This window comes from Danaus plexippus, chromosome 15 (genome assembly GCF_018135715.1).
Source record: "Danaus plexippus chromosome 15, MEX_DaPlex, whole genome shotgun sequence".
NCBI lineage: Eukaryota > Metazoa > Arthropoda > Insecta > Lepidoptera > Nymphalidae > Danaus > Danaus plexippus.
Window position 1 is genome coordinate 6,101,337 of NC_083547.1, and position 16,750 is coordinate 6,118,086.

A 16,750-nucleotide genomic window follows, 5' to 3' on the forward strand; every position below is an offset into this window, starting at 1 on the left:
TGTAATATGACAGACTGGCTGGAAATGAATATTATAATCAGAATGTGGAAGCTCAGAATAACAGAATTATATTGAATGTTTAGACGAGCAATCAAATTAAATAAAAATGTTTTTCTGAACCAAAAATAGATAAAAAATATTTATATGTCCTGTATATAAATATTACTTCTTTATTATATGTATTTAATATTTATAGATCACATAGCCTGTAATCATTATTTTAAGTGACTGGGAATGTGGAAAGTTTGTTTCAATTATAGAATATTTTTTAGAAATTAATAAATCCCTGTTATATCAGAATTTTGTTGTGAAAATAAGGTAAATATTTTATAAGCTAAAATATTTCTTTAAAATGGAATCTGTCTAGATTATCTATGAAAGTAATTTTTGGGACTCACAATCACATTTTTATCCTTTGGGTACAGATGAAAAGAGATGTCATAAAGAGGTAACTGTTATACACTGCCGGTTTTTAATTGGGTAAAAATTATGAAGTCCAGTTACAAAATTTTTAAAACCCTCTGCACAATAATTGTCATTTAACTATCAATACTGAAATCTGTATGGAACTAAATTGAGTCATACCAGGCCAAAAATGGCTTAATAATTTTGGAAAATAGCTGATTGTCTTACACTGCTGGACAGATAGGAACCAAATTTAGTTAACAACTACAACAGAAAAAGAAAACCCCATCAAAATAGATCCTCCCGTTTGATAGGTATGATGCCACAGGCAGACACACACTTATAACACCCCTCTATTTGCGTCGGGGGCTTAAAAACCATAAAAAAGTATGTAGGTATCTTAATCTTAAAGTGCATTTTAAATCTTTGATAGTACAGCCGATTAAAATTCCATAAAAATTTAAACATTATTTTTATATAAATGATTATTAACTTTCGCATCTGTAGATTCAACTAAATTAAGTATAATTTATACTATGTTCGCTATCAAGTCTCAGCCCACTGGATTGAGATGTCAATGAATATTTGATTGGTATATTTTTTTATTTACTTTTATAAAAGTATGTAGCTTCTGTAGAATGATATATAAAACATTTTTGAAATCATCTAAGAGGCTTATCGTCTTTATTTCGCACTCTAATTGCCAACCATATATTCACGTCAGACGTAATCACGCAATTGAACATAGTTCAAAATTAGAAAGGGCTTTTAACAAACAAATAAAAAGTGAACATGAAGCGTCTCTGGTATATTTAAAATTAGCAATCAATTTCCTACACCCCTGTGTATCGAGGAAAGGTTTCGGAGGATATTTTATAAGTCTTCATAAAGAGGAATTATTACATATGCACACGCTTATACAATATCAACTTGTCAGAGGATTTCATCCCTTGATTGAAGACGTTAAATCACCAAAAATACAAGGAAATATCAGTGTATGTCAAGCTTTTGATCTGGCCATTCAATTAGAAAGTGATGTAACGGCGGTGAGTCTTTGAAAATTTTATTTGGTAGAAACGGATAACCCGTTGAAAAAATCAATTAATTTCATACGTATTATTATTTAAACATATAGGCAGAATGAGTAATCTCTTTTTGTTCCAGTCATTGAAGGGGCTAATACAATTAGCAGATTCGGAAGGTGATCGCCATTGTGCTGACTTTATAACTTCAACATTTTTACAAGAGCAAATTCAGTCCACCAACGAATTGTGGCATCATTTGACCAATTTGAAAAGAATGAATGATAATGAACATGCCTTGTATCATTATGATAAACAACTTTCAAAAAAGTTCGCATATGATATCAAGGGTATGAATTTACGTAACTGAAAATATCTGAGACGAATCCAAACTGGTTACAGGAATTGTAAGCGTACTTATAGACATCAGTAATATACTTCACGAACCAACTCAATAAATTGATATTCGTTTGTTCTGTCTATATTTTTAGTTTTTGGGAAAACGCAAAAAAAATTTCAAAATTTAAGACAAAAATGAGCTTACCCTCTTGACATGACGATGAAAGGATATAGATTTTACTCGGTCTTTCAGTTAAGAGTAGTTGAGACTAATATTTTAGATTTCGAATACGATAGAAACAAAACATTAATTATAAAATTTTACAATTAATTACTAAGGAGGAGCAAAAAATCACTCCAATCGAATACATAGAGACTCACATATGACTTTTGAGTCCAAAAGTGATTTTGGGAACCAAAATCTCTATATAATTTCCTGTAAATCATTTACTCCTTCAACCAAGCTCCTATTTATTCCTTCTAGAACGATCTTACTATATAACAGAAGCTCAGTCTAGTATGCTCAGCTGTCCACGACTTTTCCTACTTAAGGTCTGGGTACGAGAGAACCTCAAATACCTATTATTATAAAACCCTTATTAACTTTAGACAAAATATGAAAAAAATATTATTATTATTTGATGAGTAAGTTTTAAATTTGTTTGGAGTTATCATAATAAGAGAAACAAAATATCATTACTTAATACATTTTAAAATGAGGTTTTAATTTAAACTTTTAAGTATGTATGTTTGGTTTCATGTCTGTAAAAAAAAACCACTCACGATTTGTTTTAATATTTTATAGTTTTCGTTATTAGACCTCATTGGACAAATAAATTCCATTAACAATATAAAAAAAATTAAGGCTTTTTTTTTAAATCGAGGTATTTTAATAAATATTATTGAAACTAACAGTAAGGTGATTAAATTACTTTTTATTCATAAAAATAGTTTTTAATTTCCATTAGTCTGACTTTTAAATGTCAAACATTCTTCGATTTCGCTTATATTGCAAGTTTGTAGAGCATGTTGTAATTTCGAAATGTGAGTGTTACTGTGACGTCCTATAAAGGAGGTTTTACACCAGTCCAAGTACCACTTTTCAACTGTATCTATGAAATAAAATAAATAACATTATGTTATATGAGACATAACTTAAAAAAAAACCTTACTTTACTTAAAAAAAAACGGTACACAAGCATTACCAACGAGTGCTTCAAATGTCTCCTCCGTATTGTCTTCCTTCGGTAACAAATTCAAAATTCGTAAGTAATCGCTACACAACACCGGCTCTGTTTCGTTTTTTATTACATTTTCATCTAAATCTAAGGAACTGAAAAACTACGTGTCATTAGTAAATTAATATTTTCTATTAGCATGCATGCAGAATGTATAAATTTATGACAAATATTGCAGTCCCGCCTACCTTATAGCGTTTTTAATTTCGCATTCTTTATGGTAATTGTAAACCGATTTAAATTTATCTTCTAAAAGTTTAAAAGCGTTCAAACAGCAGTCTTCTGGAATTTCTGTCCAAAGTAATAATAATTTATGTTAAATAAACGGTAATTTTTTCTAACGATATTCAAGATTATCGCGAATACAAGGCTTTTAGATTCACTACGAAATTTATTATATTGTCCGTGATCACGGTCTCTGTAAACTGTAATGTGATCGAAACATCAAAGAATAAAATATATAAATATACTTAATCCAATAAATCGCATAGATTTTTCTATATTATGACTATTACAGGAATTGTGGAATATTTTGCCTATATAAAACCATAGTTTTAATTAAATGTCAAAAAATTTACGTCTCTGTCCTTAAGGCAATACGAACCACAATTTACGTCTGCTCGTATATTCTTCCTTATACAACAGTTTGTAATAAAGTCCTTGATTAATGTTATGGTAGAAATATTGTTTGATTTAAATGTAGCGGATCCGCGTCTGTAAAATAAATTTGCTAGGTCTAAAAGAGTGTGAATAATAAATAAACTAAATAATGTGTTGCTTTTAGATAACTTACTTGTATTGACATATCAAAAAAGATCCAAGAGTAGTATGTGATCGTGCAAATATAACTGTCGTTGACGGTCTCGGTAATTCTCCCGGCAAAATTTGGGACAACCACGCTGTCATTTCAGCTACAGAAAAAGGACCTAATATATTCAGCTCACAAGGCCTAAAATAATTTATATTACCTTTTTAAATTAAAATATGTTTATATGTATTTTTTATAAATATTACTAACAATATATATACATAATTGGCAAAATGTTTTTGGTAATATCTACATTTCTTACACTACCTTTGCTTGTTTTCTATGTCAGGTGATTCATATTTAGAATAGTGTGGCAATAACGACAAATATAGTTTTATAAGTCGAGCCACTCTCGGAGCTCCTGTAGGCAACACATATATAAGTACTCTTGTGCCTTCCATTTTTGTTTCTTTATCGTCTAAAATTCGTATGCGCATCCATAATCTTCTTGTGCCAGCTTGGCAACGAATTGTCGCTAGAAGTTCCGGGCTGTTGTTTTCCTGTAGAATTTAATGTATTTATTTATCTGTTTAGTTCCATATAAATAAATATACCTACTACATAAACGTTTTATAGTATATTCAGATATAATTAAGTTTATTCTGTAAATACACTTAGATATTAGAAATTATTATACCTGTTGAGTACAAATGCTAAGTACGGCAGTGCTGTCCGTCTGTATTTCAAGTTTATTTTCACAATACACGAAGAGAACGTCCAAGGGAACCGCTGATATGAGTTTTACTTCCTGCCAATTGTTGTGAGTAGCGCCAGTCAGCTAGTAGAATTGGTAATTTATTCTTCGTTATCAAAAAATTAACAGATGTGTAACACATAGTATTATTAAAAATGTTAAAATAGCTTGGACACTTACAATTTATTTCAATTATTTTTATAATATACATATATATTTCAGTGCTCATAGTGCAACTCTGCGCCCTCCAATAAAAAATAAAATACCACCAATTTTAACTTGGTTGATTTAAAAGTCCTTTACCAACCGTATCTATATGATAACATTACGAATGCGAAACGTTTTGAATGTTAGTATTATTAGAGTTTTGCATCGTAATACTAGATACGGAGTGTTTACAGTTCTTCATTCATATCTAAATCTAGTCACATTGTATTATAAACAGTGCAATATATATAGTGCAGAGTGATGACAAACTTGTGGTAAGCATACAGCTCTTAAATGAAGAAGCGAAAGGTGCCGCTTACCTCATACTCGATTTCCAAAAGCGGTGGAACTGATACACCAGAAAGAAAAGATCGTGTATTTCTTTGATATTTTTCCCGTTCACTGATTGCCTGTTTTTCCAATTTAGCAACTTCAGCTCTTAAAAAAATGTTACAAAATTATAAATGCTATAACTTGGAAGAAGAAAATTTGGAATATATTCAAAATTAAAAAAAATATGTACTCAAGTTTTGAGCGTCGGGTAGCTAAAACATCCAGCGAGGCACTCGATATGTTTCCTGGCATGAATCGATTAGATCTCAAACCGAAAATCCTTCCAGAGAACGTGGCGGCTATTAACTCAGGTTCATCCGTACTAATAACACCACCACAAACAGACGTAACAGGTTCCCCTGAAAACTATGAGAATAAATGAAAGAAAATGATAAAAAACTTAACAAAATTTATAAATGAAATAATTTCTTTATAGACATTTTTCAATTGAGTTTTACCGTCTTTGATTAGTACAAACAATATCTTTCACATTCATAATAGTTTAATCATTTATTATTTACATTGATTTAATTCCATATTGCAATAGACTCGGGTAGTATTATTAGTTTAAATTATTATGAGGTGATCCTTACATAAGTGAACTTCAGCCTTGGCTTGTCATTTAAATTTTCACTATTGAGCAAGTGGAGTTGTATTGAACCATCGTGACGTCCGACAGCCAGGTGATAGCCAGAGCTGTTATTGAGCCAACCAAGACATGTGACAGAACCCAACCCAGCTCCCGGGACCAAACATTTACTGTTTAATTCTGACCTGGTAATAAAACTTAATATAAAATATAGAATAATTAATGGAAAATTCAAAAAGTAGGTTACCTACTCCTGGTAACTCAGGACACCGATCGAACCATCAGCGGAGCCATAAATCGCAGACACATCCACATGACCTATAAATGGTGGAACAGTTATGCTGGTAGGTCCGGCAGATACATAGAGTTTTTGCAGAAGCTTGCCGTTCTCAACTATTAATGCTTCTTTATTTGCAATTATAACCAGCAGACGTACACGGACGCTCTAGAAGTAATTTATATATATATATATACATACCTGATATTAAGCTGTTGTAGCTCAGTATATTACAGCTTGCTAACAATTCAAGTCTACCCTTACACGTTATAATAATTGTCTGTCTGCAGTCTGTCTTTTGTAGTATGTGTTTGTGGTAGATTTTTTTGTACATTAACAAAATGAAATTATTTTTAGTATTTGTGTCCTGGATTCATTGGCTTGATTGGATATAATCAAGTGTCCGTTTGTAATTTAAAATTATTATAATTCCACATATGAAAGTAACTCTGACAGCCATATCAAAAATTAGGTTAAAAATTATTTTGTCTGTCTGTCTGATTGTTCCGGCTAACGTCTGAAACGTCTGGACCAATTTTGACGGGAATTTCACTCGCAGGTAGGTAACTTCGTATGGAGTAAGTAAGCCTGCATTTTAATCGACTTCAAAAATGAAGAAGTCCTTAAATTGTCTAAATGCTTGTTACGCGATTACTCCTTCAATTAAAGGTTGATTTTCATAAATATTTGTATCATCGATGAGGGCTTGTTTATTTGTTTTATTTCTATGGTCACGAATTCAGTATCTGGTTGAGGGCTATTTAGTATTTTAAAAGTCGGTTGAATGAATAATGATGATAACGGGAATCTCTAAGATGTTTAATATGGGTCAAAGGCAACAGCTAGCTATAAAAATAAATTTGACTTTCTGATATCTAAATATGCATATAACTTGTCATTTCTTATATTTTCTCTATTCATTTATGTGTTAAATATCAATGTAATAAATGATCAATTAAAAGCAATTACAAAATATATCTGTCAAATCTTACTAAACAAACAGACGCGATTGTATCATCTATCAGGCGACTAAACCCAAAATGCAACTGTTGTGCCGTAATGCTGCTGGAATTTCGGGAATAATTTATAATCTATGTTTATTCTAATGCAGACATCAGTCACGCAGTCTGTACTGTCTGTACACTACACTGTTTGTTAAGTTTCATCGAAATTCGTAAAAGAGTATTCGCTTTAAAGAGGAACAAACATATAGATAGATATATATATGTACATATATACATACCTACATCCATTCAACCACAAAGATTTTAACTTTAAAATATAAGTAGGATTTTGCTAATAAACTCTTTGAGTTTTCAATAATTTTAAAATGTTTTTGTACTATTCCTATTTAAACTTAGTATAGTATTTTTTTAAAAGCAACACTTACATTGGGAGTGCTGAATGGTGTTGAGTCAAGTACTCTATCATCACAAATGTATGTGTATAATTCTTGTAGGTCCCTATAAAATGTAATAGTTCTTCCGCTACATAATATCAAGTCATTTCCAATAACGGACCTGAAAATAAAAATTCTTAATTTGAATCGTTAGTAACATACAATGACCAATCATAATGTTCTATTTACATAGAAGTGATGGTTTCTGATACTGAAGTTTCAATCGCGAAAAACACCTTGCCCTTCTTATTATAACCCTTAACCTCATTTCCGGAAGCCGTAAATATTTTGTCGGATGTGTTTCCTGTAAAATAATTATTTTCAAAATAGTTTTGAATCTATTAGTTAATAACGTAAAGTGTTGTTTCTAACCCGCAGGTGAGCCTAATTGTACACATGTAATTGGTTTTCCAGGAAGTGTTTTAAAGTTCACTACCGGTTCTTCATCCTTTATGCTTAAACATTGAAGCACTCCATTTTTATCGCCAACTACAAACTGGTCCAACTATTTAATTGATTTTACTCACACCCTTAAAATTTATATTTCGTCTATCAATTTAACACACTTACCCTTTGTTTGAGCTTTTGATCTGAGGCTGGCAATATTTTAAGTGTATCAGGATAAGTTATTCCACATAAAGTGTAATCAACTCGTGATAAATCGTAACTCATAACTCTGATACTCCGTTGCAACGTTCTCTATAAAGATTTTAACATAAATGCCATTGACTCAAAATTTAAATATCAGGAACAAGATCGATGGTATCTTAGCAATGCATCAAACAACAACAATGGTAAAGCCGAAATATAACTGACTTTTTAATCTATTTTGTATAGAAATTTAATTGTTATTAAATTATAAACTTCGTTAATTTTACTATTTGTGAAGATTAATAAAAAAAATGGACACGCTCAGTTTCTAGTGTAGAATTGAAATTTTTTAATAAGGGTATGGAACAGGAAGCAAAACTTGGCAACACGAATTTATCATATTTTCTAGATTTGTTGATATAAATAATTCATATACTCAGCCGATTGACTTTTTTTCAGAAATACTAATTAATTAATAAAATTTTGAGTAAAATAACACGTACAGATGAATTTTTATTAGGTACATATTAATTATTTTTTGTTTCTTTGCCTTTTACTTTTTTTAACAAGCACAAGTTCCTTAATGCTTAAAATACACTTAAAATATATGTCCTTAAAATATTTTTTACCCTATTTATTTTCCATTAAAATGTAATGCACATTATGTGAATTAATATAATACTTTTTAACTAAAACTACCGAATGGTTTTCAAAGAAATATTCTAGTAAATAAGCTTATAAGACATCAGAATTAATATCGTTGTATTAAAATTCTATGTTCCCACGGGAAAACTTCATATGTATAACCTAATCCTTATACCAACCAACAAAGGCAAAGTGTTGAGTGAAAGCTATCATATAATATATTTGATATGCTTGTAAATCCAAAATGGTAGTAGAAAAAGAATAAGGTGTCACGAAAATCGACACGGAAACTTCTATATAACTTAATTTATATTATCCTTTTCATATTAACTTGCAATTTTTTTTGGGATGTTTTTCAATTAAAATTCCTGCTATCATTAATTATTACTTCAATGTCACTTCTTTATGTTTAGTTATCATTCAACGATTATTTTAATTTGGCGTATTGCGTGTTATTTTAATTGGATTATTCATAAGTAATGAACCACTGAAGCAAAAATATAATAATTATAGTAATAAACATAAAATTAACACTCCGTTAGTATAAATATATTGTGAGAAGTAAAGTTGGCACCTATATGAGACTTTCTCATCTATCCAATTTATGTAATATATTTTTCATATTGCATAAGCTGAATATTGAGCAATACATAAAATGACCGCTGACTTAATAAAATCACAAAATAACATTAATCAGTAAATAGTTATTCTATTTGAATAGTTTAAGTAAGGTTACTTGAGGTACTAGCCATACCAAATACCTACCTATCAAGTCATAAGTGTCAACTTCAATTGACATTTGACGTTACCATTAAATATTAACCTCAAACTCAGAGCCTATAGGATTAATATGTTATTTGGTGTGCCAACTGTTTAGTATATTAAGTATTATCAGGACTATCTATTAGACTAGAAAGGTGTGAGATGGAGAACGACAAGGAAAATGTTGTCCAGGCAGTGGTTGTTATGGATTTATTCAATAATAATTTTCTTCCAATAAACAGTGAAAAACCGATGGTTAGTTAGTTGAATATATTTGTAACTATAGATACGAATTAATTAAATTTTAATAATGTTTCTGTCTTAAAGGGACTTCTACAAGTTGCTGGTATACCTCTTATAGATTATACTCTGGAATCATTATTTCTTGGAGGTGTTGGAGAAGCTTTATTATTTTGTTGCCAAGATGGAAACAAAATAAAAGATCACATCAAGTAAGTCATTGTAACTTTCTTAGTGTCATGATGTTTATGTATTCGAAGAATAACATTTTTTATTGAAAAGGAAATGTAAAGAAGATAAAGCATTATGGAGTACAACCATGGAAGTGCAAGTCGTAATGTCAGACACATGCCAAACAATGGGTGATGTGATGAGAGAAATAGACGCCGCTGGACTAGTCAGAGGACATTTTGTTCTTTTAGGTGTTAACTCTATCACTAACATGAATTTTGCTATGCTGTTGGAAAAACATAAGTAATAAAACCTTTCATTATATTTTAAGGACTGAGAAACTAAGGAGATGATTTTTTCGAGGCAATCTAAAGCATGATATCAAATATGTCATAAAAAAAATATTGTATGTTAATGTAAAACACAAAATTAAATATGTTTGTAAACAATTGCTCCTCAATCTATTGATTATAATTTCATAAAAAAAATCAGCTCCTTTAGATAATTTTTTAAGAAACACCTTTTAGTAATATGAAAAATAGTATAATTTACTCAAGTTTTAAAACACTTTAATGGTCTAGGCAAACCTGTAAAAAAGATAAAGGGGCAGCCATGACAATAGTTTACAAGGAGGTTGCATGGGAACATCCTTTAATTTATAATGACAATTCAGTGTTGCTAGCGGCAGATGGAAACACACATAAAATATTGATGCATGAAAAGCACAAGCCTAAATCAAAGAAAACAACCATTTCTTTACCCTTAGTAAGTTTCTAATACCATTTTTTCTTAAGTTATTGTATTATTAATTAAAAATATTAAAATCTTTAAAATTTTCAGGAGTGTGTATTAAATCATTCTGAGGTGAAATTGCATCATAATTTGGTAGATCCAGGTATTGCTCTCTGCTCTCCTTCAGTTCCTCCTCTGTTTTCTGATAATTTTGATTTCCAAAATAGAAATGACTTTATTTATGGCATTTTGATTAATGAGGATATTTTGGCAAGTTCTTTATATTATGCTTTGTTGGGGGAAAAACAATATGCAGCAGCTATAACCAATTGGAAAACTTATCAAACAGTATGGTAAGAATGATTTAATAGTTTTTTAAATAATGAGGCAACACTTAGTATTGCATGTATTTATAATATGGGTGCCGTGTCCATACATTTTGTTGCTATGTATAAAGACACTTTCAATCTTCAATAATTGTAACACCTTGTATTAAAATAATTCTTCTTTAGCCGTAAGTCAGTAGATTTTTTCAGGCATTTTTTTTTTACATTTAAATACAGAGGAAAAATAAAAATAATAATGTAACTGATGCTATGATTATTTGCAGTTGGGACATACTACATAACTGGGTTTATCCGTTATCTATTGAAACTGGATCGTTTTATCAGAACACATATCTCTCGATGGGAAATCACAATTTCAGAAAAACTGATTCTACTTTAAGCAGGTTTAAGAAATATTTTTTCACTTTATTTTAATATTAATGAAGTAAAAATAATCATAATTTGGAGACATTACACAGATTTTATTTAATCAGTTTTAATTAACATTAAATTACCTTATTTTCATATAGATCCTGTTCATTACTGGGTGATGTGTTGATTGGAGAAAAAAGTCATATTAGTGATATGACAAAAATATCTAAATCAATAGTTGGGAATAATTGTATGATAGGAAAAGAGGTTGTTATCCAAGGCAGTCACCTTATGGACAATGTTATAGTTAAAGATAACACAAGGATAGTAAATTCATTCATTGACGAGGGTTGTACAATTGAAGACAACTGCAATTTGGAGGGTGTGATTGCCTCTAACAAAATATGTATTAAATCGGGAAGCATACTCAAAGGAAATATTCTCGGTGACGAACAATCCGAAGATGGTATGTAGTTAAATTCATTTAGTATTTTTACAAAAAAAATAAATAAATTTGTTCTAAATTTGAAATGTTTCATAACAAATAATTTTAAATAACTTTTTTATCATAAGCTTTGATGTTGTAAAGAGTTTATTTATTTTTATGAATGAAATTATATTCCACAGATAGAAAACCTTCTAAATCCACATTAGAAAGTGGCACAGAATGGGAAAATGAATCATCCAGGGAAGGAGACGATGAGTTTATCGGGTTCGAGAAAGATTGGAGTGCAAGCGATTCTTGTTATTCATCTGAGAGTAGCGTTGAATCATTATCAGATTCACCAATACCCGAAGACACTAATAGTAAGCTCTCTGTATTTAATAGTGTCTCTTTGACTATAAATTAAACTTTAATACTGCGACTATACAATTAAATAAAATACAAATAGGCTTTATAGTTGCATCTCAGATTTTATTAATCAATTATGTTTCAGTTTTCCTTCAAGAGGTAATAGACAGTTTAGCAAGGGGCTATGACGACAAACTCAAATGTGATTTTCTTATATTAGAGATAAATTCATCGAGATATGCATACAACATACAGTTGCATGAGGTCAACTTTTTTGTTGTGAGGGCTTTACTTAGCTTGCCTGTTTTGGCTGAGAGTAAGAGTGTACTCAGTTCTGTGAAAGATACAATCAAGTTCTTCCGTCCCGTTCTAGCAAATTATATTAAAACAAAATCATCAATAATGGACTGTTTAAAGGCTGTAGAGGTAGTTATAAATTTTTAATTCCTAAAAGAAAAGTGTTATTATTTTTAGGTGCAAAAATATAGTACAATTTTGTTTCAGGAAAGTTGCCTTAAAAATGAATGGTTAGATGGAAAGGCTGGGCAAGTTATACATTTGCTATATGAAGCAGATGTTGTTGATGAAGACTCTTTACTTGAATGGTTTGAGGATTTGAAAGAAAATGAGAGTCCGCTGATCAATCAAACATCAGTTGTCAAATTTTTTGATTGGCTCCAAGAAGCTAGTGAAGAAAGTGATGATTCTGATTAGTAATAAAAAATATATTTGTCTATTTAGTTAACTATGTTATGATACCTATGTGTACAATAATCGCCTAAGTGGTTATACAAACTATTAATAACCAACCCACAAACTTATATTTCTCTTTTTGCTTGTCAATTGATATTGTTTTACAATAAAGTTGTGATAAACTTCACAATTTCATTCAACATTATCTAGATAGTATGGGAAGCTGAATCTTATAAATAATAAATTATGGTACAGATACAATGGGTATTCATTTTTATTGTAAATATTTTATGCTATTAAATTATAAGGCCATTTTATTTACTTTTATTATATAACATGGGAGTTGAACACAAAGAATTTGGTACTGTAGTATTTACATAAGTTAGAAGGTTATCGAATTGTTGCATATTGTTGAAATTGTACAGTGGAGAATGTTCGGAACTTATTCATATCAAATGATGTCGGCTCACAAGGAGAATGTATTTTAATCTGCCTCATATGGGTATCTCTGCCATTTTGATGATTGCTCAGTACTGCTATTTGAATCATATATGTTCTGATTGGTCGCTCGTGGATGTCCTTTATTGGTATCATCTCCCAACCTACATATGTAGAATAGTGATGATGATATTAAAATTATTGTTTTTAATATACAAGCTATAAATATTAGGAAATTCATTTTTTTCTCACCACTGGGTTCAATGAGCTCTATAACTTCAATTTCTTGTAAATCATTAAAGTGTGTTCCTGCCCTTATGGAGATTCTGCTAGGTGTATAACTCTCATCCAACTTGTAGTCCGTGTAAATATATATATGTGAGACCATAGTTTTACGTTGAAATTGAATGTTTACAAGGTGAGGCAACTGTCCATCTGATTGCCAATAGGTATCCATGCAATCGTCTCGTAGCTGATCAATACCAAAGCCTGCAATTAATTTAATATTAACTGCCACTCTTTTATACTAATACAATAGAAATAACATAAGACTCCTTACCTGGTTTGCAAGAAGATAAACTCCATATGGCATGATTTCCTACTTCCCGAACAATTCCAGATCTTTCGCCCACAAGAGGATCTTTTTCTGAACTCATTTTAAAATATAATTACGAGTATCAATTTTAAAACGATTATCAATTGTTTGATAACAGACAACAGTGTGATCAAATTGAAACTTAACGTCAAACAATTGTCAGTTTGTCACAGATAATATTGTCGTTACAAATGCAATTTTTTATTATTCTAGAAGATACTTTTCACACACTTAAACAATCAATTGATGTTTTATTAATTATTATTTTTTTATTTTTTATATTTTATGTTCACTCCTTTTGATTATTATTTTAACCAAAAGAAATAAAGTGATAAGAATAATTTGAAATAACAAAGAAAAACAGTGCGAAAAACTACTATCTTATAGTGCATGTGTCTTATGGGTCAAAAAAAAATAGTATTTAATAATTATATAAATTAGTACAGGGTACATTAAAGGAAGGTATTTCATCCAAAATTTTTTTTTTAGAATTCAGATACTCAAAAGGAATAATCCTGGTTCTCCTGAAGAAATATTTCTCTTCCACTAAGAGCACCTTAACTCTATTGTCTTCAAGTTGATTGAATTTGCATATTATGTATATATATCATTTTTGATGGACATTCCGTAATTGTCAAATTATATATATATATATTTCGGTCAACGGGCCAGTTGTAATTACGACCTAAAACAATTATTGAATTATAAGTAATGATGTCACATGTCACGCTGATAGTAAAAATAACCACAAGTGTGGGAAACAATTGCAGTTCTCAACATAGAACAAATTAAAGTATTTATTTTAATGACTAATTAAAAAGAAATTGTGATGGGAACAAGTAAAAAGAATTATTTGCTAAATAAGTAATAATTAAAATTATATTTAAATGAAGGTTTTATTTAAACATTTAAGAAAAAAACTGGACTGTCACAAATATATTATGACTGTCGGCAAACTTGATTGAAAACACATCTTTATATGTGTATTAAATTATTTCTATTTTGTATCCCGTCTAGTGTTTTTAGTGAAATTTATTAATCTCTTTAGTGATTAATTGATACAGTCCTCGTTAAAATGATTTTTGGTAAAAAACAGAGAGCGCAACTAACAGGATTTACCTCGTCCATAATATCCTATACATTAGCCAGTTTTATAAGCATGGTATATTTCACAGATTGGAAAGTGATTTGCAGGCACATACCTTTTTATAACTGGCAGTTTAAACAAGAAAATGAGAAGGATTAATATTTAAAATGCACGACAACACGCACGCTTTCAATTATCCAAGATAAATCCACGTCTATTGTAATTGTAATTGTTTTATGAATTGTAAATGTTAAATTATTAACAAGTTCTCTTGTTTGGGGCACGTGTTTGTTTCGGCGCTATTGAAATCTGGAAGGAGTATTATAATGACCAGTTCGAGATATCAGGTGTGTTGGGATTTGTTGTAAATGTCAACCGGATCGCTCGCACCCGGCGCATGCGCAGCTGCCTCGTGCCCTCAGCCCTCCGGCGTGCGCATTTATTCGCCCTCCGAATAAATAACACCTCACTGGTTTTATAACAATGTTATTATCGAAATTAAAATAATTTTCTGGATATGTAAAGCTATTTCTTTATTTGTTGTTTTAATCTACATCTGGCGACTGGCGTTGAGTTTCAGTTTCCACCTGGTTGGCATATCTATGTACTTTATACATTTAGTACTTTTAGATAGGTGCTGATGTAAAGTTAAACTAATGATATTAAAAAAAAGTGTAGCCATTGTTAATTAAGATTTTTCTTTTGTCTATAAAATCCCAAAGCAACTGTTTAAACGGATTGTTGAGAAAATTTTTTGAAAATTACCATAATATAAAAAAAAAACAAATATTTTAGAGTTGGTATTATTTATAATTGTCACTATATTATTATAAAAAAATAGGGTGCTGTGAATTTCATGCTTAAATTCTGGAATCGATTGCAATGTATTAGTTTTAAAATTAGTACGCATAGTTGTAAAACGTTTAAAAGCATTTAAAGATAACGGTTTACAAAGCAACTTTGTTTATTTTGTCTATGCATAACACCTAACAAAGCTAAATGTAATTAAAAAATTAATGACCTTACCTCTTTAAGAGATCTATTCCAGCTACTCATTAGAACTGAGGACAACGAATTAGTTTAGGCATTAGTTAAAGATGATGCATCAGCATGCTATTAAATAATATGTTATGAAGGTTCATTTATTTACAAAAACAACATTTATTTACAAAAACAACATTACTTTTGCTTTCGTACATCAAAAAAATATTGAGATTGAGGACTTTCGCGAGCATTCATTTAAATTAAAGTATTTTTTTTGAATTAATACACTTTATTTTATAATTTTTTGTCAACTATATACTCCCGACGTTTCGGTTACTTTGCAGCAAACGTGATCATGGACAGACGAGATGATATTAGTCTTATTTAAATCAAAAAAATCTAACAATGTCTCGAAAAGTCGGAAAAGTTCTGTGGCAAAACACAGAAGTAACTGTCGTTTCTGAGACTCGGATTTTTATTAATGACCATTTATGAAATTTTAGACTTTAATTTCTTTGCGGTAACTTACACTTTCTTATAATTTGTTTTTAGTAAACATTTCAAATAGAAGTTCTTAACATAAAGGGACTATAAACTGGTAGGAATCAAAATAAAGGTAATGTTTAAGTAAATAACGGTGATTGTTTTCGAAAGTATAGAAACAAAAGCAATAATCAGGGAGGTCGGCTGGGGTTTTATCTTAATTCTTAAACAAATGTTTGTAAATTCTGACATCAAAATTTTTGCTTTTCTTACATGGTTTTACATAGAATTTGTTCTCGTTTTTTTTAATTGAAATACAATTTCACCGAGATTTTTATTAAAATAACAAATATATTATGTACCACGAGCTAGGCAGAATACCTCTAACCGATTTAGAAATTACCTTCTACAAATAGAGACAAGCAATAAAATTAGATTTTTTTTTAATGATAAGTAGGTACGTGTACATAAATTTGGAAATATATACACAGTTATTACTATTGTATAAATTATTTAAGTCGAATTAA

At 30.0% G+C, this 16,750-nt stretch overlaps 4 protein-coding genes across 5 annotated transcripts; 2 read left to right on the plus strand and 2 right to left on the minus strand.

The window, feature by feature from the left end:
• Window positions 1-943: 943 nt before the first annotated feature.
• On the plus strand, window positions 944-2,006 carry LOC116766370 (ferritin heavy chain-like). The gene is made up of 2 exons (XM_061522950.1): window positions 944-1,451; window positions 1,570-2,006. The coding sequence occupies exons 1-2, from the start codon at window positions 1,044-1,046 to the stop codon at window positions 1,795-1,797; spliced, it is 636 nt and encodes a 211-aa protein (XP_061378934.1). The 5' UTR covers window positions 944-1,043; the 3' UTR covers window positions 1,798-2,006.
• Window positions 2,007-2,681: 675 nt separating this feature from the next.
• On the minus strand, window positions 2,682-8,039 carry LOC116766369 (Bardet-Biedl syndrome 7 protein homolog). 2 transcript variants are annotated; one of them, XM_061522809.1, is made up of 15 exons: window positions 7,882-8,039; window positions 7,684-7,807; window positions 7,501-7,615; window positions 7,303-7,447; window positions 5,887-6,080; window positions 5,640-5,820; window positions 5,237-5,412; window positions 5,034-5,151; window positions 4,450-4,590; window positions 4,080-4,312; window positions 3,798-3,953; window positions 3,609-3,718; window positions 3,193-3,295; window positions 2,972-3,099; window positions 2,682-2,878 (listed from the first exon to the last, which is right to left on the minus strand). In XM_061522809.1, exons 1-15 carry the CDS (start codon window positions 7,981-7,983, stop codon window positions 2,721-2,723), a joined length of 2,184 nt encoding a protein of 727 aa, XP_061378793.1. In that variant the 5' UTR covers window positions 7,984-8,039; the 3' UTR covers window positions 2,682-2,720. The 2 variants fall into 2 exon arrangements, 1 of the variants encoding a protein (XP_061378793.1); XR_009752902.1 differs by having other exon boundaries at window positions 2,857-2,878; window positions 2,972-3,107.
• A 1,311-nt stretch (window positions 8,040-9,350) lies between these two features.
• Window positions 9,351-12,953, plus strand: LOC116766292 (translation initiation factor eIF-2B subunit epsilon). Its single transcript, XM_032656102.2, has 10 exons — window positions 9,351-9,564; window positions 9,637-9,761; window positions 9,832-10,023; window positions 10,302-10,485; window positions 10,561-10,805; window positions 11,063-11,182; window positions 11,309-11,616; window positions 11,778-11,957; window positions 12,089-12,369; window positions 12,448-12,953. The coding sequence occupies exons 1-10, from the start codon at window positions 9,472-9,474 to the stop codon at window positions 12,655-12,657; spliced, it is 1,938 nt and encodes a 645-aa protein (XP_032511993.2). The 5' UTR covers window positions 9,351-9,471; the 3' UTR covers window positions 12,658-12,953.
• LOC116766293 (anaphase-promoting complex subunit 10) lies at window positions 12,893-13,821 on the minus strand. Its single transcript, XM_032656103.2, has 3 exons — window positions 13,634-13,821; window positions 13,327-13,563; window positions 12,893-13,238 (listed from the first exon to the last, which is right to left on the minus strand). The coding sequence occupies exons 1-3, from the start codon at window positions 13,728-13,730 to the stop codon at window positions 13,027-13,029; spliced, it is 546 nt and encodes a 181-aa protein (XP_032511994.1). The 5' UTR covers window positions 13,731-13,821; the 3' UTR covers window positions 12,893-13,026.
• Window positions 13,822-16,750: the final 2,929 nt, after the last annotated feature.

Bases quoted from the DNA above. Each gene is read 5' to 3' on its own strand.
- LOC116766292 (XM_032656102.2), top strand. From the start codon at position 9,472: ATGGAGAACGACAAGGAAAATGTTGTCCAGGCAGTGGTTGTTATGGAT. The intron at 11,958-12,088 runs GTAAGCTCTCTG...ATTATGTTTCAG, and splicing joins AATACCCGAAGACACTAATA to TTTTCCTTCAAGAGGTAATA. The intron at 12,370-12,447 runs GTAGTTATAAAT...ATTTTGTTTCAG, and splicing joins ACTGTTTAAAGGCTGTAGAG to GAAAGTTGCCTTAAAAATGA.
- LOC116766293 (XM_032656103.2), bottom strand. From the start codon at position 13,730: ATGAGTTCAGAAAAAGATCCTCTTGTGGGCGAAAGATCTGGAATTGTT. The intron at 13,564-13,633 runs GTAAGGAGTCTT...AATTAATTGCAG, and splicing joins TTTATCTTCTTGCAAACCAG to GCTTTGGTATTGATCAGCTA. The intron at 13,239-13,326 runs GTGAGAAAAAAA...CTACATATGTAG, and splicing joins AGAGCTCATTGAACCCAGTG to GTTGGGAGATGATACCAATA.
- LOC116766369 (XM_061522809.1), bottom strand. From the start codon at position 7,983: ATGAGTTACGATTTATCACGAGTTGATTACACTTTATGTGGAATAACT. The intron at 4,591-5,033 runs GTAAGCGGCACC...CAATTCTACTAG, and splicing joins TTTTGGAAATCGAGTATGAG to CTGACTGGCGCTACTCACAA. The intron at 4,313-4,449 runs GTATAATAATTT...TAAATTCTACAG, and splicing joins TTAGCATTTGTACTCAACAG to GAAAACAACAGCCCGGAACT.
- LOC116766370 (XM_061522950.1), top strand. From the start codon at position 1,044: ATGATATATAAAACATTTTTGAAATCATCTAAGAGGCTTATCGTCTTT. The intron at 1,452-1,569 runs GTGAGTCTTTGA...TTTTTGTTCCAG, and splicing joins TAGAAAGTGATGTAACGGCG to TCATTGAAGGGGCTAATACA.